Source organism: Rhinolophus sinicus, linkage group LG03 (genome assembly GCF_036562045.2).
Source record: "Rhinolophus sinicus isolate RSC01 linkage group LG03, ASM3656204v1, whole genome shotgun sequence".
Lineage (NCBI taxonomy): Eukaryota > Metazoa > Chordata > Mammalia > Chiroptera > Rhinolophidae > Rhinolophus > Rhinolophus sinicus.
Genome location: NC_133753.1, coordinates 13522697 through 13545354, shown reverse-complemented (window position 1 = coordinate 13545354; position 22658 = coordinate 13522697). Strand labels below are relative to the sequence as shown.

Sequence of the window (22658 nt, the reverse complement as noted above, 5' to 3'; positions counted from 1 at the left end):
TTAAAATAAACATTCCATTTTCTATATGTCTAAATGAGAGCTATGCTTCAGAGTAGTCATCTTTCGAAGCTAGTTATTTCAACAGCTTATCACTGTGATTAAAATTTTGGAGTTCTCAGTAAGCCCAAAATACAAATCAAACTCATTACTTTGTAGGCAAACTTGGTTTTGACTAAGATGATACTTTAGGAGTTGGGTAAATTACTTATTTCACCAATCTTGGCTCTAAATATCTTCCAATTCACGAAAAAATTAAATCTGTCTTGAAGGATGCAAATGTGCTATCAATCAGGGTATTAAAATTATTCTGCCAATAATTTGAGTGTCTATATTGTATCAGGTGCAATGCTCAGTGCTGAGAATGAAAATTAAAGGCGTAATTCCTGCCCTGAGGAGTTTATAATCTGTGTCAAACAGACAAGGAAGCCGGCAGTTAAAATCCAGCATAGCAAGTGCTATAGTTACGGAGCGCTCAAGCTGTGCTGAAGGCAGCCAACTCACGCTGAGGGGATGGGGAGGAATGAGGAAAGACTTCCCAGAGGTACATCTTCAGTTTAGCACTGTGGGACCTGAATGAGTCAGGTCATACTGGAATGGGGGAGGGGAGGACACCTAAGTGAGAAGGACTTTCAAAAGGGACAGCATGTGCAAAGACCTGGGATGGAAGAAAGCATGGACCATTTGGGGAGCCTGCAAGTGATTCATAAATGGTGGCAGCAGAAGCTGTTGTATGATGAGGGAGAAATGCACACAGGCCTGATATCCCAGCGGGGCTGGGTTTTATCCTGAAGGCCAAGAAGACCCACAGAGCAATTTGCTTCTTTTAGAAAGATCACTTTGAGCTCCTTCCAGGTGCCATGCCCTGTGCCAGGCCCATGGAAACGATAAAAACATGAACCAGAACCAGATCTGTTCCTGCCCAGACCATGACCAGGAGTCACACTGGGTTAACATGGGTGAAGTTCTCGGCTTTGACTACTGTGTAGGCCGCTGGCCTTGCTCAGTCTCACAGCCAGGAATTCACTGTTGACATCATGGCACGCCTCTCTCACAAATAGAAGAGGAGACAGAGAGAGGACAAGTCAGAAGGAACGACATCGCCTTTACTGAAAGAATGCTCAAAGCATATGTCCCTTTACTACAACTCACTTGCAAATAGCAACAGCTTAAAATTCTTTGTATAGTCTTAACACTATGTAGTAAAAAAAAAAAAAAAAATGCCAGCATGCAGCTGCGTGACTGTGACCGAGTAAAAGAAACTCAGATTAGGAGCTGATTAACTTGGGTTGGAAGTTTCTTCTTCTGTCTGGACCTCCAAGTTTTCATCTACAAAAATGAAGAAACCCAACTTGCTTCATTTGGAAGACTAAATGGCATGTTTGCAAACTGCCTAGCACAGTACCTGGTACATAATAGGTGCTCAAAAATGGTAGGTATTTTCTGTCTACCACTCATTATTACGAGCCCATGGCTGGTGGACACATGACAGAGGCAATACCAAATACGGCTTGAAATGTAGGCACCAAGGAGTTGTTCATTTTATATTGGCAGACTTGTCATACTGCCCAAATTTAGTATTTCACCTACCGTGTTTCCTTGAAAATAAGACTTAGCCGGACCATCAGCTCTAATGCATCTTTTGGAGCAAAAATTAATATAAGACCTGGTCTTATTTTACTGTAATATAAGACCAGGTCTATAATATAATATAATATAATATAATATAATATAATATAATATAATATAATATAATATAATGTAATATATTAGATACAGGAGAGTTAGCATGTCCCTAGGTAGACAGGGAGGTCCATGGTGGAATAAACAAAAGACAGCCATATCCTAAAACTTCAGGTTTTGAAATCACTCCTTCGCTCCAGGACATAATGTAACAAGGCCTTGAGATTAATCATAAAATTCATTTTGGCCTGACAAATGGAGCAGATCTGATAGATAAAGAATGGGTTACTTTGCTAATTCCTTTAGGATGGGCAAGCAGAACAAACCTGGTAGACGAATTTCATTAGAAGGTGCCAGTTCCCTTCTTCAAACAATTTCCCTTCTTCAAACAGCTCCCCTTCCCCAAGCAGGCAAGGGAAGGTATAAAAGTAAGACCTTTTGCCTCAGTCATGGGGCAACCCCCATTTGGGACCCCCTCCCGCTCGGAAGCTGCACCCTCTTCTCCTGCCTCTAATAAACTATCCTCTTTTTAAAACTTTTCGCCTCTCCCTGGTTCGTGTTTCCATTCTTCGGCTTCACGAGACACGATCCCGGCCCACACCCAGAAACTGCCGGCAGATCAAACATCACCTACATCAATATAATATAATACTGGGTCTTCTATTAATTTTTGCTCCAAAAGACGCATTAGAGCTGATGGTCTGGCTAGGTCATATTTTCGGGGAATCACGGTACGTCGATAATGTGACATCATGCTGTCATATACAACCCCCGTCATATACAATCAGAATTAGATCAAACTGGGGAGGTGAAAAGTATGTGTGCAATAACACTGGGTTATTTACGATGCTCGTCTTGGGTTGCAGTGGGTTCCTCTACCTGCAAGCCTGTGAGTTCCCACAGGCTCTGTCCTGCTGAACGCCTGTGAGTGCCCTGCCAGGCAAGAAGTGTCCCCACAGCACCAGCAGTCCTGAGCGTGGATTTCACTCCAGCCGCTACAAACCACACTCGGCCCCACAAAAGAAAGGAAAACAGGAGAGACATTGGATTGGATCTTCCAGAAGGTCTTTGTTGCAATTTTCTCCATCATTGAAAAAAAAAATTACATCATCAAATAAAGACAATAGCAGCACAGTTTATTGAAATGTTTCAAGCAAATTTGCTTTTGTACTTTTCCTAAGAATATTATGAAATTCCCTCCTCCCCCCACCCCTCATTATTTTCTGTAAAATGCCTTTTTTTTTAAGCACCATGAAATCCTACAGAGAGAAAAATAGGTAAAACACCTCCACACATAGGTTTATCGTCGTCATTGTCACTGGGTCACCTGCCTGTGACTCTGGGACAGGGAAGGAGGCCTGAGGCTGGTTTGCATGTGGATTGGTTTGCATATCTCTTCTAGGCACCGCTGCACCTTCTCCCTTCAAGCTTGGCTCCCTGCTGGCAAAGGAGAGGTTTTCCAATCATTCTCTGCAGCATGGGTCTGCTCTTATTGATGGAATGGAAGTCTCCGCGAGGATTTTTTTTTTTTAATGCACAGGGAACTATTCGAGATTTTTCACTTAACCGAGAACACAAAGTAGATTCCAAATCTCTTAGGCACCTGTGAAAATGATAATCACGTTCAGTGAAGTCAGAGACACCTCTCATTTCCCTTCATGAGACTCAGGGGCTGCCACGGGAGGATTACGGTTTAAATGGATTGTGGGCAAGTTGGTGAAGTACAATGCAGCTGGTTTGTTGTGTGAGGGCAGAGGGCAGGGCTTTATTTTACAGCCCTGGAATCGGCATGCTATTCCAAAGTTTCCATACGCATAATTAACAGCATCCACAATGCCAAATTAAAGTCACCTTTGTTTCAGAGAGTTAACATTTTTATTTTTCAAGGCCATTGTTAACTAGCTCCCTCTGCTCACACAACCACTGTCTTTGCCCACAGTTGCATCATAACAGTGAGAAAGAATAAACCCCACTTGAAACATTAGTGGGATGCAGAAAACAGACATGAAATGCAATAGTGGCTTTTTTCTCTCTCTTCTTTAGAAAGTCTCTGCAGGCTTGTTTGTTTGCCTATGCCTTTCCCATGGTTTGGAAACCATGGTGCCCACGAGGTGGTCTACATTCCTACCCAAGCCAGTGAGTGAAAACCTGCCCTATCCAAATTCTGGCCCCATGCTCACAAAGTCCCCAAACCAAGCACACAAATAGATGAGCGGCATTGACTCAGCAAGGAAATTACATCATCTCAGAGGGAGGCAAGGGGGTATTTTGCTAACGTCTAGCTCAACTAGGACTTAATATGGAGTAGTCCTCACAGAACCCAAAGCAGCCATTTCTCGTGTATGTATGTGTTCGTGTGTGTGTGTACATTTGTGTCTGACTGAGGTGTCCATAGTATATAAATTCATGAAGTCATCAAAGGGAACCTTTACTACAACTGACTTTCAAGTAGCAACAGCTTAAAATTCTTTAAATAGTCTTAACACCATGCAAAAAATGCCTGCACGGCATGGGTCCTCTGAGCGACAGTAAGGGAGGACAGAGTGAACCTACGCAGGGCACAATCCTAACTTAGACACCAGGCTCTCAAATACTTCTGGCCTCCATCAATCACCCAGAAAGCAAATCCCGAAGAGCAGGACACTAAGCTCTCCTCTCAGGCTGAAATGAGTGGGCCCGTTAGTCAGTACTCACAAATCCAGCTAACAACATTCTTAATAAGTTTAAGTCATAGACCAGAAAGTTTGGTCAGAGAACTGCAGAACTGGAAGGGACATTGACAATTATCTGTGTTCAGCTCCTTTGATGGGCTGAGGAGGTAACAGAGATATAGGCAAGGGGACAGAGGTGCCCAACATCACAGACTAGGACTGGTAGAGCACAGACAAATAGTCCCAGTCACCCTGGTTGTAGGTCAGGGACACCCCTACCTACACACACATGAAGGCCCGACCCCCAAAGTGATCAATTCCTAGAGTCATGATTGGGTTAGGACTGAGTCTCTGCAAACTGTCCCTTGGCTCTCACCAGTAAACCTCCAGACCAGTTTTGAAACAAAACTTCAGGACCTAATTACCAGGTGAAGCAAAAGACACTGCCCACTAAAGCGACTGAGCTTGCACTCTTTCCGTGTGCAGAATCAACACGTCTACTCCAGGTTTATGGTGGGGTGGGGAGTGCAGGTTGGAAGGGCAGGGCTGCGCTGTTGGGCATTTAGAATTTGCCTTATCCACATGTTTTCTACATGCTATTTGGCCCATCTTTAAAAAGTAACATTTGGGGCCGGCCCAGTGGCTCAGGCAGTTGGAGCTCTGTGCTCCTAACCCCAAAGGCTGCTGGTTCGATTCCCACATGAGCAAGTGGGCTCTCAACCATAAGGTTGCCGGTTCAACTCCTCAAGTCCTGCAAGGGATGGTGGGCTCCGCCTCCTGCAACTAAGATTGAACACAGCACCTTGAGCTGAGCTGCTGCTGAGCTCCTGGATGGCTCGGTTGGAGCACGTCCCCTCAACCATAAGGTTGCCAGTTCGATTCTTCACAAGGGATGGTGGGCAGCACCTCCTGCAACTAAGATAGAACACGGCACCTTGAGCTGAGCTGAGCTGTGCTGCAGCTGAGCTCCCAGATGGCTCAGTCGGTTGGAGTGCGTCCTCTCAACCACAAGGTTGCCGGTTAAACTCCCGCAACAGATGGTGGGCTGTGCCCCCTGCAACTAACAACGGCAACTGGACCTGGAGCTGAGCTGCGCCCTCCACAACTAAGACTGAAAGGACAACAACTTGAAGCTGAACGGCACCCTCCATAACTAAGATGGAAAGGACAACAACTTGACTGGAGAAAAGTCCTGGAAGTACACACTGTTCCCCAATAAAATCCTGCTCCCCTTCCCCAATAAAATCTTTAAAAAAAAAGTAACATTCGAGCAACTCCAAAACAACTGGCCTCTCCCACATCTTTGCTTGTACATCCAACGAGGTGTCCAACCTTCTTATTCCCTCAGTTTCTCCTTTAGGGATTATAGTTTGTCAGACTCTTTGCCCAATATTAATAGATCAATCTCCATAGAGGGAGGGCTCTTCTTTGATTTTACGCCTCAGGGCCTGGGCCCCATCTGTTCCTGGGGAGTGGGTCACATTGGACATTTCCCCACTATCAGTCAAGGGCTATCTCTGACCCCTTCATACTAATGTGAATTAACTCATTTGGGGAGCGTCTATGCACACACCAATACCTGTTCCATTTGGTACCCTGTTTCCCCAAAATAAGACCTAGCCAGACAATCAGCTCTAATGTGTCTTTTGGAGCAAAAATTAATATAAGACCCGGTCTTATTTTACTATAATATAAGACTGGGTCTTTAATATAACATAATATAATAGTAACATAATATAATATTAACATAATAATATAATAAATATAATATAATATAATATAATATAATATAATATAATATAATATAATATAATATAATATAATATAATATAATATAATATAATATAATGTAAGTACCGGGTCTTATATTAATTTTTGCTTCAAAAGACGCATATTAATTTTTGCTCCAAAAGACGCGTTAGAGCTGATTGTCCGGCTAGGTCTTATTTTGGGGGAAACGATGGAATGTGCAGCTTAGTGCTTTGAATTGTTTTATTCCTGCTGTATGCAGAGTTCCTGCAAGGTAAACAAGTAAAGTGCAAAAGAGTGCTTTCAAAGGGCATTTCTAACAATACAGAAAGGGTGCCACATGCAGCCTTCCCCAAACCAAAACCAAAACTAAAATAATGTACAGGAAGTTCGGCAAGGTCAACACTGTAAGCCATGTTTACACAAAGACCTTGTACCCTCTTGGTAGTAGAGATCTTCTGCCCACCTCTGTATGCTGTGTCCATGAAACTCGAAAGACACACATGCACACGAACATACACACACACACACACACACACACACACACACACACACAAGGGTGTATGACACGGACGCTGTAACAAAGTCGAAAGCAGACTTTGGTCAACCAGGTTTTGAACACCAGCTCTGCCACTTTCTTGCTGTGTGCCATTGGGTAAGTTACTTACTTAGCTTCCCTGAGCCTCTGTGTCTCCTCTGCATAAGGGGTTTGCAAACACTTCCCGCAGAGTGTTGCTGCGAGGTTTCAGTGAGCTAATGCCCATAAAGTGCCTAACCTAGTGCCTGGCCCACAGAAGCCACTGGATAAATGACAGGGAAGCCTCTGCCAGATTTGGCTATAGGGTCTAGAATTTTAACACACTACTATAATGAAGGGACTGAGTAATAGAGGGTGGAAACCCCAGTGAATGAGATCCATGGACAGTTTAATCAGGAAGCTTTTAACTTGACAGAATAAGCAAGCTCCAGTTATCTACCAATTGCTTCGAACACATTTTCTCAGGCTGGAATGACTTCCACAGTAAGAGCCATTGCCCACACTTGCACAGACATCACTTCTCCAGGGTCTGTTTATTGCTGTGTGGACACAGGATGTTACCAGTGAGCCACAGCTCCAGCCCCATGGAGGCGTTAACCCAAACCTACCTTGGACAGGCAGGAAGGGCCTCATCAAAGTTGATTCTTATTTGGCTCCTTCCTCAAAAGCAATGCCAGAACTTTAACCAGAGCCTAGAGGTTGGGGGTGTGGGGGGTGTGGTTTGTGCTCCAATCAAGGGAGAGCTGTTCATTTTTGGAAAACGGGCAGGAAGAGGTCTGGCATGGTACCAGTGGTCAAAGATGTGATGGGTATAATTTTCCCTGGAAGTTGGAAAGCATTAGATGGGTTTCTGGAAGTTTCTGCTAGTCCTGTGATCTTTCCGCTTATGACTTAAGTCATGTGAAATCCCCAAAAGGTGGCATTGAGCCTGGGATGCCCAAAACCAGCAATTTCCTGCGGCTGCCAGGTCCAAATGCTTAAGTGTATGGTCCAAATAGCTAAGTCTGAACCAGTGCAGGGGCCAGCCAATTATGAAAATATCTGATGCATACACAGAATGATTGGCCTAGCTCGTATTTTTCCATTTCTGACAAAAAGCCATTTAAATACTTCCTCTCAAATCTTATGACTAGCCATTCCCCCACTTTCCTTCACTCATGTTTTAACCTCATGGAGCAATCATAATTACCACGTGTCGGTTATTGTCTGCCTTGAAACAATCAGTCACATTGGTGTTCCAGTTGGTGTTCCAATAGCAGGTATGACGTAAAGAAACAAGCAAGGAGAAGTAATGCTTTCAAAATAAAGGAATGCCCAAACATAAAAGTAAAATATTTTAAATACTTCTTTTCAGTATTATTTTTTAAATGGCATTAATGGCACTTAAGCTGCAAGCAATGAAAACAATTCAATCTTCTTGTACGTACAAGGGTTTGGTTGAGGGATTAGTTTTCCTTTTGTCTGGAGATAGCAAGACTGGATCTTGTAACTATGTCTACCCTAAGACACCCAAAAGGACAGAAAGCCCTGAGATGGAATGATGCCATGGTCCTCCTTGGTATGTCTCAGACATGCAAGATGTCTATTTTTATAAAAATTTAGGATCAGCTAGACAGAACAGCAAGCCACTGGCATCATGCAAGGCAATAGTTTTGGTATTTTCCCCCTCTTATAAAAACAAGTTATAACTGAAGTTCCACTAGAAAAGTGAACATGAACATTTCAAAACCAGTTTATTTTCACCAACGCACCCACTGAGGAAAATGCATGATTTTTGCTTGTAACCATGCAGCCGTTGAGGTTGAGTTTTCACCAATGCTTGCAAGTTCGTTTGGACCACCTACCCTTTTGAGAAAGACAAAATTCAGTAGGCTTCTGTCATTGGTGAAGGTGATATCCACAGTGTGATGTTTGCAATTATTTTTTCTTTTGTAATGAGGAAAGCAATTGCACCTTTTAATATGTGTGCTCTGGTCTGCTTCCAACAAATTCCACGTGCTCTCAGGTCCCATGGACATTCATTTGGAGCTTAGAAAGGCTAGCTATGCACTGAATGGTTTGTATCAAAATTCAAGCTCAGAGCAACATGCCAAAAATGTCAACTCTAACCCTAGTTACAGGTACCAGTTCACCCGCAATCTGGTCCCCTTGTGCATGTGTGCATATATCACTAACGGTAGGTTCAGGAAATGAGACTCCATCTAAAAGACACACCTGTTCCTTTCAGAAGGCTGGTCTAAGGAATAGCTGCCCTTTTCTATGTGCCATGGCTGGGCGGCGCTGCACAGGGGGACAGCCTTGCCACCAAAGCGCGCTTGACATTGGCGGCCATGACCAATGTCATGACCAATGGTAAGTGGAGTCCTTGTTCTTTGATTCCTTTTGGCAGAGCGAGCTTTCTCAGTCGTTTATGGCACAGTGAAATATATTCTTCAATGCTATGTAATTTCGGACTAACGAGAAATCTGTTTAAGGCACGTGTCTCAGGGTGAGTATATATAAAAAAAAAAAAAAAACACACAACGCTTCATCAAGTCCAATGTCCTCAACACTTAGTTTCTGTCTTCAAGTAATGCGTTGTTCTCGTGTTCCCTGTCTTTGGTGTCCGTGGGGACCATCCCGTTCTCCACACCGGCCTGCGGCTGGATGCAGTCAGTCAACATGGCCGTGCTGGAGTGGTCCGAGTTACACATCTTCTCCGTCTCCTGCTCTTTCTTCTTCTCTTCATCCAGGGAGTAATTCCGGAAAGTCTTGTAGATTTTCTGCACATCCTCGGGCAAGGTCTTTTTGATGTCCTTGTTTTTCCTCTTGGTGAGTCTGGAGGTGGACCCGAACTTGTTGATGATGTTGTCCTCGGAGGCCCCCTGCCCGTGCTTGTTCAGCTGCTCCGAGCCCTTCAGGCGCAGGTTGTTGGGCCGGTTGTTGATGCTCTCCTGGGACGAGGCCTTGAAGCGGCCGGCGTCCAGGGCGGCGAAGACAGAGCGCTTCTCAGGGGAGAGCATGTCCAGCGAGTGGGCCCTCTGGTCCAGGCCCAGGCGCCGGCGCTCCATGCTGCGGATGGTGGCCGCCCGCTGCAGCTTGTCGTGGATCTCCACGCTGAGCCGCCGCCGCGTCTCTCGGAACTCGGCCGTCACGTTGGCCTTCCACTCGGCCGCGTGGGCCTTGATTTCCCCCACCTAGCCGAGAGACAGAAGAGCAACAACTCGCTGAGAAATTCCCCTGTGCCAGAGCCCCCAGCACCCACAGCCCTGGAGGGTCCCCCTGGGAAGGATGGTTCGCTGGGAGGCCCGAGGTGGTGGAGCACACATCCAGGGGGAGGGGTGAAATGGTACCTCTGCTATAGACCGTCCTGTGGCCTAAACACGCATCTCAAGTTAGCAGATGACTCAGGGAGACACGTGCTGGAGAACCCAACGGAAGCTTGAAATTTGGAGATGGCGATCCAGTCATGTGTCCACTACTTTAATTGTATGGCCTCATTCCTCCAACATAATGGGGGGGGGGGGGATCACATCCAGAGTTTTTAGTGTCATATGAGATAAAGGACCTGCTGAACACATGCTTTGTGCCCAGAACTGAGCATGCATGTAACTCATGCATGTAGCTCATGCGTGTAGCTCAGTTCTGGGCACAAAGCACATGTTCAGCAGGTCCTTTGCCCTTCCCTGTCCCTCCAGTGCCTCTATCTGGGTAGGTGACCAACCTGTCCCAGTTAGCCTGGGACTGTCCTGATTTTAAAAGGCAAAGTCCTGTGTCCTAGGAACCCACTCAGTCCTGGGCCAATAGGGGCTGTTGGTCACCCTGTACCTGAGCCATGCTATGGTCAAGTGCTGTCAGGCTTGCCCTGGTTTAAGAAGACCTTCCAGGGCACCTGGTAACCAAATTTCTCTGGTCATGACACATAAAGGGGGCGTGTTCTGCCAAAGCCCACAGAACATGCTTCTTTAGAGTGAGGTTTTGCGGGAGCAGCAGTACCCAATTTCAGGGCTCTTACTCAGCAGGCAAATAGTACCCGTCCTGTGCTTTCCTATACAGATGAGCAACTCAGATTTTTGCATTGAAGAAAGTCACTATTTATGTTGTTACTCTCTCTTTCATTATAGCTGATTCTCGGCAGGTCAGTTAGCTATCTGGGGCATCAGACTGGATGCAGACTGCATTGCCAGTGTCTCTGTAAGCCAGGAAAAGGAACATTGTGCCCAGGAAACTTTCTCCACTCGGCAACTTTCTCCCGGGGCCTTCTGCACAGAATGACCATAGTCTGGGAAGTAAACAGTTGCCCTTAAAGAGGCTGTCCCTCTTTTTATTTCCTTGGTTTTTATCTCCTTTCCTTTCTTTACCTCTTCCCTTCTCTTTCTCTTGCTGCCTCCTTTCTTATTTCTTTTCCTCTCTTTCTAGAAGAACTACATGGACTTTTTTTTAAAAAAAAAAAACTCACGAAATCTACCTTTCCTTCTTATGTCTTCCTTTTCTTGCCTTTTTGTAGGTTTCTGGGCACATTTATATGAGGGAGTAAAGACTGCATGCCCCTGGCCACAGGGATATACTTATTTGTACAGACCAGACAACCAGAAGGGGATACAGGTGAAAGGAACCCCTCAAGGGCACTTCTGCGTGATTGGTCACCATTCAGTGACTTCAGTCTCCTACAGAATGGGGAAGGACTCGTGGCATTCAACTGCATTTCCATACAGACCACAAGGCCTGTACACCTGAAGGACAGGTCAGCTTTTTCAAGCTTGTTATGAATTTTTTAAGCCTCCCCCACGTATTTACTGATAAGGGGCAATTGCACACCTCCTTCAACATAGTCTACAACTGCTATTTCTTTTTGTTTCCTTTTCCTTTTCCTTTTCAAAAATAAGTTCTTGTTTACTAGCCTTTCCAGGATCCATTGGCTGGTAAGGGAGTCACCTGCCAAATTTTCTCACCTGCCAGAAAAAGATCCAAAAATAACTGCTATTCGATCTAACTTGGCTTTTAGGTAACGATTCAAACCCAGGAAGCCTTAGAAGCCCTCCATTTAGTGAGCATTGCTCTAGCCAATAGAACAGAGACAGGAAATTCTTGACATGATCTCGTCTGATCTCAAGAATATTCACAGAATCTGGAAGGGGTCCTACCTCTTCTTTTGTCTTTTTGGACAGAACCCGTAGCCAATCTCCGATCATACTGAGGACAGCTGCAAAGTAGGCAAGGCCAACAAGGATCCAGAACCACACTAGGGGCTTATACCACTCCCGGTAATTGATGCCAGCATTTCCCCCTGAAAACAACCAAATGTTACTTTAACCAGGATCTAGCATATGGTCTTTGCAAAACAAACATATTCTGGTCCATGCAGCAGAGATGTCATCATCCCACCACCATCTAACACTTAACTGTTAAGCCTGCTGTATACAAGATGTGACAGGGGTTGGAAGGCAAAGAAAAGATGTGTGATGTTCCTAAGGGAAAATGACTTGTGGCTTAACTTCCTTTGATTCTTGACCACTAACTGTCATACCTGTAACAAAAATATGTCCGTGGCCCACTTGATCCAACTATTCTCAATCTGAGCTTGACAATGAATGACATGAGCTGGAGGACAACAGGTCAGGTCCAGTTGTCAATTGTTTTCCTAAACTTCTTTCAATTTAATAAAAATATTATTAAATATTCCCAAATGGTTTGAATTCATGGAACTACTGCCTTCCTTAATGCACATGCCTTTACCAAGAGCTGAGTGGATGTATGGAAGTAAAATTAGACTTAATGTCATTCCTGAGACTTTGATCCAGTAATAGTGATTTAATGCTCAGGGATGTTTACATGATGCTAATCCAAAGGATCAATTAGACTGAGTAATTAGAATTACCATGCTAGAACTAAAAGGGAACTTCAAGGCCAGCTAGTCCAATCCCTTTATGTTATAAATAGGGATTACAGGAAAAATCCATCAAACAAAATTGGCTAGTTGCCTGATTGCATCGACTGGCTGTTCAGTTGAAAAGACCAGTCATTTATTCAAAATAATTAGCCTAATTTATTCTAGCTCTCCCACAGGCACTGCCAAAGTTAGCCATGAAAAATAGGTTCCAAGCCCAGCCCCCTCTCCTAAAGAAGTGAGGAAGCTCCAGGAAATAATTGATGTTGTTCACACTGAGAGAGGCATTGCCCGATGCACTAGGCAGGTGGCCCTTTCTAAGACAACCAACATTAGCAGTGTAGTGGTAATTATGCTATTATATGAGTGATGACTAGACTTTCCCACTGGGCAATGGTGGTAACCTCATCTAGCACCACCAAATCCACACTGAGCTCTTATGTTATCAATAATACCTCCCAAAGCAGCTGGGCAGGCACTGTGGCCTGTGGCTCTTCTTTATGCAACCGAGCCCACTTTTCAATGCACCCCATGAGGTCTCAACAGCTACTGCCATTTCTTGTTTATTTTTTATAAAGAAAAAAAGCTTTTGTCTTTGTTCTTTTTCTTTCATTGTATGCCTTTTATTTTTTTTAATCTTATTACACTTACTGGGGTGACATTACATGTATTGGGGTTAATAAACTTATATTGTTTTCAACTGTACAATTCTATAATACATCATCTGTATATTACATTATGTGTTCACCACTCAAAGTCAGTTCTCATTCCATCACCATATATTTGACCCCCTTAATCCTTTTTCAGCCCCCCCCGCCTTTGGTAACCCTCATACTGTTGTCTGTATATACCAATTTTTGTTTGTTTGTTTACTTGTTTGTTGCTTTCAGTTTTGTATCCCACATCAGTGAAACCATATGGTTCTTGACTTTTTCTATCTGACTTATCTTAAAATTAGAATTCCAAACAATGCTAAAGGGCTCTGTGGCCAGCCCCTCAGGTGTGGTTTAGTTGCCTTTTTTCTTTTCCTTTTTAGACAACTCTCCCCTGCAGCTTTCTCTAGGATATACCCTTGGAATTCCTGCAACATTAAGTGGTTTCGGAGGTTCGTTTTGTTTCTGCGCTAGACTAGAAAACTGCAGCTTTCTCCTTGGAGCTATCTGAGAGTAAATATTTACCTTAGCCAGTCACCATCACCCCACAAAGATTGTCACTAGAGTGCGCTAGCGAACAAAGCGATAACCACCCTCCTGTGTCTTCTGTATCAGCTGCTTTCCCAGAATTCGGAGGTCTCTGTGCTCCCACTCGAGGTTGTGAAATGTTGGAATGTTGCCTGGCTGTCCTAAAGCAAGCCAGCTACAAAATAAACCAGCACCTAATCCTGCGTGGTAATCGAGGTCCTGATTATATTTCTAGTAGAGCTGATACTGTGTTAAATCACAGCAACCATCGACTCTTGCCAATATACCTTTCAAAATGATTGGGCATCTTTCTGTATCACTCTCAGAGTATTGCCCAAAGGTTGTGACACTCTCCCAATCTTTTAAGGCACGCATTCTTCAGACTGGTCTATGTGAGCTGTAGAAGCTGGGGCTTAGAAGGCCCTGGCCGTAATCACAGTCAGCACTGTGAATCATAAGAAACGCCTGTCTGTGGAGACCTCAGGACAAGGGAAATATGGCTCTGTAATCAGCAGTAAAGAAGGGAATTAAAATAGTGTCCTGTCTGTGACTGCGGAGGTCATGCCCTTACTGGGTAAGTAAAGATAAGGTCAAGTGCAAGTGTGTGCTAAGTGCTTACAGTCCATGGTGGCTAATAAGAATAAACAAAAATCATAAATCATTTTTAAATCTCTTATTCCCAGGGCTGTGCTATTTGTGCCCAGATTAACAGGTTGAATTGAGCAGGCAGGTAGAGAGCAGGCAGGGGTCGTCACAAGTGTCCTCTAACAGTCCTCCGGACAGCCCAGGGTGAGCACAGAGCACTCTGAAACACAGCCTAGTGCCAGTGACACTTTGGGGGAACTTAAAGACATTTGTGAAATAGTTCTGAACGCCAGCTGTCATTACAGCACCAAGCTCCACTGAGTTTTCCCACAGACCAGCTCTGGAAGATGCTAAAGAATTAACTGGACAATCGTTCATCTTACTTTGCTCAGTTTCTCTGTGGTTTCTCTCCAGAGCTTCAGGCCTCTAATCAGATGGCATCAGGTGACTTGCCCCTCAAAGTGAGGGACAATGGTTACCCCTGCACAATGGTTGAGCACTGTGCAAAAGGAAAACTTGAGGTCCCAGGCCCCAGGATTTTTGCAAATAATTTTTAATCACTTTGACTTTGCAATTCTTAGTCCTTAGTCGATAAAAAGAAAGGAAAACAAAAGCTGGTATTTCTACAAAGCGGACATCAGTTTTCATCTGCCCGGTTGGAATCGCTATAAAATCACTCTTCCAGTTAGCTTTATCACAGAATTAACCAGGAGGCACCCACACGTTCTGATGAGCTTCCACCATCCGATCCAGAATTTCCTGCTTTCCAGATTCCCAGGACCAGACCTGTACTTATGTGCACTGTCCTCCATGGAAAAACCAAGGCACAGCAGGATCATGTACCAAGTGAGGGACAGTCGGCCTGAGAGCTCAGCCTGCAAATGCCCAGGATGCTGCTTAACCAGGAACTGGGCAAGGACACACCTACTCCACCCAAACATTCTGAACTTAGGATGGTGGTGGTCACTTCTTGGAGTAGAAAAGGATCGATTGTCTGACCCAGAGCTATCCCATTGAGAAAGAGAAGGGTGGCCTCCTTCTTCTATTCCTGCCTTCCTACCACACTCTGGGAAAGTGATCCACATAAGAAGCCAGATCTCATTCATTTTCAACTCCCTGACCCTAAATGAAAGTGATGGTGGTTTTCTTTTGCTTCCATCAACCCAGCTTATTGGCATTTATTTGCACAATGTAGGCTGTTGCTTTTACATACCTTCATGCAGAATCCATTATACTATATTCTCTCAGGGGTGGGAGGGCAGTTCTCAGCTCCTGGTAGCCAACTGAGCCCTAAATCTGGAGGCGGGACATGCCCAGGACAACTCTTTCAAAGATGATGGCCCTCACCTTGGTGGCATCAGGAAGCTTAACCTGCAGCTCACTGAAGGCTAAACTCTATGCTAATCTCTCCAGAGTTTCATATTTGCCACTTGCTAATATAGTCTTTATCAGTTGATTCAAGGAGACTTAATACAGAAGTCTTGGGGAGGAAGAGGCTGGCTTTCCTCACACATGGCAGATGCCCACTGCTGACCACGGGCTAGAAATGAGCCTGTGCATAGCAGGGGGAATGCTGAGCTTTTTTCATTTGCTTCTCCCACAGCATCTTTCCTCGTGGTTTGGGAAAGCACTGCCAACAGAATATTTCCCCCACCCACAGGGGCCCCAGTGACAGAGATGCCCAGGGCGCTTACCTGCCACAAAATCACCAAAGCCCACCGTGGTGAGAGTGACCACCACAAAGTAAATGGACTCCAAGGCCGTCCACCCCTCGATGTATTTGAAAATGACAGCGGGGATTGTCACAAACACAATGCAGCCGGCCAAGATGAACAGGATGGTTGAGATGACCCGGATCTTGGTCTGACTCACTTGCTTTTTCTAGGAATAGCAAAGAAGAAAGATGGGCAAATCAGCTTTATCACCCTGGATCCAGAGATAGAGGCACAGAAGAAAATGTATTATGTCTGTGCCTTTAACCTCTCTTTGGTCATGGGCAGCTTTGTGAGAATCTGATGAAAGCTGTGAACCCTCTCCTTAAAAGCATGCACATACAGATGTTTTTAGGTGTTCTGGGTGGGTCTCAGGCTCCATGAAGCCTGTTCATGGACCCCAGGTCAAGAAACCCTGCTTAGGTCATGCCTTGACTGTCCTTTGCGTGGTTCCATGATGCAGCCCAAATGCTGATTCTATCATCCTCACTAGTGCAAACAGAATGATTTCCCCAGAAGGGCTTCCTGCCATTTTTCAGGTGGTATTATTGACCTTCCATTAGGAGGGTCTTGTCTGAAGCTCTTCCCGCAGTGGTGGTGATGGATTTCCACCTAGTTTCCCTTGCATCAAAATGATATGCTGGGGGGTGGAAATGGCTGACCTGAGACAGGCCAAAATGTTTGGATGAAAAGAAAAACATAGCCACCCCCATCCACATTTGTGGCAGGCTGTAAGCAAGTACTTCTTTACCCTCCTTTCCCTTGCTGAGGTTGGACATTTATAACATACTTTTCTTTTACACACACATGTTTGAGCTGGTGCTGTGGTCATCGTGTTTGTTGGCTATATTACCTGCAAGGGACAGCACAGGAGTTCAAGTCAGAATGACAGGCTCACTGTCCAAAATGGGTTAGTAGAAGCTTCAGCTCATGTCAGCTTCTAAAGGAGTCAGTAGTGAAGAGGTAGAAATGCATTTAGAATGGGAGTTACACTGATATTGGGGCAAAGGAATCATGCCAATAGAGGCCAAAGCTGGACCGGAAGCATCATTGGTATTCCCCTTCAAGGCACTCAAGACAAGCTTGGCATTGCCTGTAAGCTAAAAACTGCTTCAAATCTTCTCAGAGCTCCCAGAAGTGGCACTGGAGATTGTCATCAGGGACCCTAGTCCCATAACCCCACCAAAACCATGTACTATCATAAATATACCTTGTGACACCAGAGTGCGTGGGCCCTTCACATTGCCTAGATTGATTTTCTGCAAAAATACACCAAATTTAGGGCAACCGATATAGGAAATCCTTACCATGTGATCTATTTTCTAGTCATTGGCTCCCGGTGAATTAGAAGGCAGAGAACCTAAGAGTGCAGAGAGACCTTTGGATTCATAAACCTCCTTTTACAGATGCAAAAACAGAAGCCAAAAGGGGTTAAAAGGACTTGCATAAAATGACCCTGCTGATTAGAGGCAGAGCCAAGATTAGAATTCTGATGTGATTAATTCTCACTCCAGGGAGTAATGATGGAAAAAGCTTTTCAGGCTGCTCAACAGGCTATTCACCATTTCAAACGAAGTTGCCAGAGTCTTCCCCTAACAAAAGAAACCAGCCTAACCTCTGTGAACAACAGGCCACCCTGTTTCCCTTCTGGGAAGGCAGGTTGAGAATGAAAAATTGTCCCTGGACAATCCGTCCAGGAATTCCTAAGCTTCAGTTATAGCCGAGACATCTGGGCCAGGTTTCCCAGGACAGAAATGGTCTAGAAGAGTCTTCTCAGATCAACCACTTGGCTCACCCATGAAAAGGCTACTCAAGTAAATGAGTAGGTCTCAGACAGAAAGTTTGTTCCGGTTCTGTTACCTTTCCTCCTACGACCCTCTTCCTCTCTGACTTGTGAGGAGAAACATGAGTGCTGCCTCTTCAATGGAAAGCTCCAATGGGCAAGAGAGCTGAAAAGGGGGAAAGGCTGCTCTCATCTCTGATCACGCCTGAAAAAAACCATTCAGTCCTGCCTGACTGAGGTCCTGAGTCCCAGCTACATTCAATAAGGCAAAATGGACAGGGCAATTGACTGAATAAGAATACTTATAGTGGAGAAGATTTATTTGCACGAAATCTAAACCAGCACTGTTTATCACAAAAATCACACTGTTTATTTACAAGCAGTTCCAGTTCCTGGATCAATATGTTCCCTAAACATTCATGCGGAAGCCAAAGAAATACAATCTTTCTTTATAAAAAGAAGCCACGTGCTATGACTCCCAAGAGGACACTCAGTATATAAAGTGGGAACAGGGGAAAATAATTTGATCTGTGCTCTTATATAGTCCCCTCCCTATCTCCTCAGAAAAGTCATCTGGAAAAAAAAAAAAAAGACAATTTATTGATATTTTTGAAACTGCACATGAAAATACTAATTTTTTTCCCACAAATAAAAGTACCATATCAAAATAAGTGACCTGAGAACCACAGGAAATGCTTTACCCGTTTCATGGATTTCTATACTGAATATTATAGGACTTTGTGGGGGCAGCTGAGCCCCTCTGAGAATCCAGGAATTTACTTGTGTTGAGCCCAGCTGTGTTGGCAGACATGTGCCAAACTCCAGAGCCCAAAACGAGATCTTACCAGAGCAAGTTAATCTAATTGCTGGCAATAGGAACATCCTTCCCCAACCCCCATCCCCATCTATAAATTGCCCTCCTCAAAAGCATAATGAAATTAAGGTGAATTAAATGTTTGTGAAACACTTGTGAAGTCATAAATTGGGATGTTAATGCAACTGCAAACCAAAGGAGGTTGAGGTTGGCACAGGAGGGCTGCAAGTCCATAGGAAGCTGGAGACATTCCCGGGCTCCAGGAGGTGGGCACAGCAAGGGTGGCACAAGACAGGGTTTGTTTGGTGGCAGAGAGGGAGGTGTGTAACAAGGGCTAGATCATAGTGTGCTAATCGCATTATCTGTGTTGGAGAGTTTCTCTGCAAGGTCAACAAATGACCACTGCTCACTGCCCAAGCCATCCACTGTGTCCTTGGGCTTCTTCTTCCCAACAGAGATGCTTCCTACAGTGATGCTCAGAGGAGGCTTGGAGAATCTAATCACGGGGGTATTTTAGGACTGAAGACATCAAGTGTCCAAGTGTCTTGCATGCTCACACGCACACGTGCATGCGTGTGTGTGTACATGTGTGTGTATGTACCCCTACTTCACTATAAAAGGAAGAGGAGTGGGTGTAAGGTTTTAGCAATATCTGCTATTCTGGGCACCCATGTTTTTGTTGCCCTCGAGATATAAAACAAACGAACAAAAAGCAAGTTGCTGTAATTTAACATTTTAAACTGTAGCTTTCAAGATGGAACCATAAACTATCTTACACTTCATCCAGTGATCTATAGGCTTCTTAGCCCCATTAGCCCTGCAAACGTTCACTACTACTGTAAAATGTGTTTAATAACTTGTGGAGTCTCGGGCCAGACTGCCTGAGACACATCTCATCCCCACTGCTAAATAGCTGAGTGACCTCAGGCAGTATCTCAACTTCTCTGTGCATCAGTTTCCTCCTCTATAAAATGGAGATAAGAGAATCCACCTCATAGGATCATTTGGGAGATTACATAAGTGTGTAAAAGCTTAGCACAATGCCTGCTAAGAGCTCAATGATTGTTAACAGCCATTTTTGATGTAAGAGTTCAAATATTCCCTTAGATGTGGACAGTCCCAGATTTAATGCTGCCCTTTGCTACTGAGGAATATTTCCTCATGTCTGGCTTAACATAATCTCTGTTTAGCTTCAGGAGGTCACTGTTGGTTGTCTCTTCCTGGATACATTGTCTCATATAATTACCTCATTTTCTATACGAAAAAAGTCCTCATTCAACCTCGGTTCTTCTGTGCTGATTCCGGATTGAGCTCTCAGACAGTTTTAGCTCACAATCTTGAAAGCATTTTTATTTGCCTTTCAATTAATTTCCTCCTAGTTCATCATCCTTCTGAAACTGCCAAGAATTGCAGACAATGTTCGCAATGTCACAAACCAGCGGGGGAGGGTCCTTGCCCCTCCCCCAACACGGGCAACTCTTACAGAATCAAGCTGTGTTTCCATGGTGGGGTTGCTAGGCAAAATCACGCTGCTTATTTATCAGTAAGCAGAGCAGCAAGCAAAAGGCTTCATGAGAGCCCAGATATGACTGAGTTAACATGTTCTTGGACTGACAAAATTGGTATCCCAGAAGAGATGGTTTGATATAATATTTGGGCAGAAGTGATAGGATAGTTATGTATCTCTCCAAATCTTGTTTTCACACTTTGTTGATTAGAATAATGTTTTCTTTCCTTCTCTTTATGCAAACAGTATTACATAAAACTATTTTCTGTGTCCAACTGACACTAACTGCAGGAATTTTTGAAGAACTCAAAACCCACCTACTGTAGAGTTCATTTAGTTGTCAAGATTATACGTGCGATTCTTTCAAAGAGCAAAGTAAGTGCCAAAAGCATGAGTCAGGGGAACCACCTCTAAGAACACTAAGAACAATCCTTCCAGAAAGGGATGTATGTGCTGACAATTCTGGAAGTTTACTCATTTCAGACCTCTGAGGGCTAAGCCATGTGTCCAATTTTCATTAAGCATTATGCCCTGCCTGTGTCTGTTCACTTCCACAATCTTATTTTAGAGAGCAAGGATCTTTCTATTCATGTGTGGGCTGTGTCTTGATTTTTATCCTTCTCTAATGCCTATTCTTTTTTCCCCTTTTATGTTGTTTCTTAGAATTCTGAAATTAGCAATCCAAATTGTTGTGTCTGGCTGAGAAATTGTTTCTAACGTGTGATTCGTAGCCACGACATTGGAGATTTTCTACAATAATAGAGACACTGCAATAAAGACCCTAGGACAGGAGCCAGACGTGAGGAGTTCCAGTTTATGGCTCAGTTTGCTTTCGTTGACATGCAGACATGTCACCATGGCAATACAATCAAACTGAGAATAATTTCTCTAAGTGGAAAGATAATAGGATTTGTCTGACAAACGAATTGACTTTATTTTCTCGTATTATGATGTTTTCCACAAAGATCTCTTTTTAGTAGGTCCAGTTCTAACTAATACTTTCAACATCACAACAAATATCCACGTAGTACCAGCAATTACATAAACTATGAGGAGACTTTTTAAATACTGTTTGTCTATAATCTTCATGGCAGAAATACTGTAAACACTCATTAGGGAGAATCGCGCAGTAAAATCTCCATGGAGACTATGGAAAATATCCTACTCAAAAGCTGAATATACAAATGGATCATATCTATACAAAAAAAAGTTATAGCTAGCATCTGACTCTGAGCCATGCTGCAGCATCTAACAGATGATTAGCCAGCTCAGTGCTTTGCTGGTATCACTGTGAAAAGTTTTTGAAAAAAACTTAATATATACAATTAAATTGTTTTTAACACTGAAATGCCAGTGTAGGTGCCTCTGAGATGGAGAAAATTTTAAATCCACAAATAATAAAAATTCCCAGCTGTTCCACTCCTGGAACACTTTAATTAAAGTCTTTGAAAGTTTTCTATTCTCAAAGTCGGTGGCTTTTAACATTTGAAGATAATATTCTATTGAAACACAAGATTTTTGCATTCAAATTTCAACCAATTAATTCAGCACATAATTATTAAGAACCTTTTATATGTCAGGGGCTGTTCTAGTTGCAAGGGACACAGTAAAGAAAAAGTTCCTTTGTCATGCACACAGTCTGGTGGGCGGAGCAGGGTGAGAAGAATGGAGTCAGGCTGAAAACACGCTTTGTGGCGCTGTCCATGGTGCCCAGCCCTGGTCCAGCTATTGAAGGCAAAGGTTGGTGCCTACTGAAATCCCACTGATTAAAAATAAAACCTGGGAGAGAAGAAAGGAATGTCCTTACAGCTCTGCCATGTGGAATGCACAAGTGTGCCAAGTGTGCCAACTGTAGTGGATGAGATCCTTGGACTTTTGTTAGCTAAGAATTCAGAGACGATGTCGCATAGCAATCACACCAATGTAGGAAACACCCAGATGAATCTTCACTGAACAATGATCCTTCTCTTTAGTTGAGGTATGAAAAGCAGACTCATGGAAAGGAGAGGAGGATGGGGACAGCTCCTGATGAGGCAAATCAACAGGATAACTCCTGACAATCTGATAGAAGCCCTGTCCAGCTGCTCATGCATCCAAATCCTAAATTTATCTAACCCAGGGGTCAGCAGCACAATGAACAATGCCCTCCACACCATCACACAGACAAGCACACAATAATATTGTTACAGTAACAATGCTACAGACAAGTGAAAGGTAGACGCCCTCTTCTCCCTCAGCTGGCTAACGAGGATCCAAGGTTCATTGGCCATAAGTCCACATAAGGGCATCGTCAGGACACGAGATCTCCCAAACAGAATAAATGTTCTTTGCCACCCCGATGCTTCTCTCCTTGTGCAGGGAGCCAGATCGCTATAACACACATGGCCTCCAGCCTTACTCTGACCCAGGACCTGAGGACTTGGCCTCTTCCTCTCCCCCTCCTTTTGGGAGCACATTGCCCTCCAGAAGTTTCCCTACTAATCTCTTGTCTGATTCTGGGGTTGTATTAGGAAACCCATTTGTCCATAGATAGAAGCCACGTTCTCCAAGTGTCGAGGGAATATAGTAATATTAGGCTTCAATCTGTCCTCT

General features: G+C 44.0%; 1 protein-coding gene across 11 annotated transcripts in view; it reads right to left on the bottom strand.

The window, feature by feature from the left end:
* The window catches only part of KCNK10 (potassium two pore domain channel subfamily K member 10), a 135301-nt gene that overhangs the window by 8433 nt on the left and 104210 nt on the right, over nucleotides 1-22658 (bottom strand). For 6 of the 11 annotated variants that reach the window (XM_074327077.1, XM_019744470.2, XM_074327078.1 and 3 more), the window contains 3 exons: nucleotides 15945-16131; nucleotides 11742-11884; nucleotides 8178-9794 (listed from right to left, as the gene is read on the bottom strand). In XM_074327077.1, coding sequence (XP_074183178.1) covers nucleotides 9171-9794; nucleotides 11742-11884; nucleotides 15945-16131 — 954 coding nt within the window. In that variant the 3' untranslated portion in view covers nucleotides 8178-9170. Of the gene's footprint in view, nucleotides 1-2728; nucleotides 3284-8177; nucleotides 9795-11741; nucleotides 11885-15944; nucleotides 16132-22658 lie in introns of those variants that run through there. The other 5 variants (XR_012494569.1, XR_002138426.2, XR_012494571.1 and 2 more) reach the window with 5 other exon arrangements.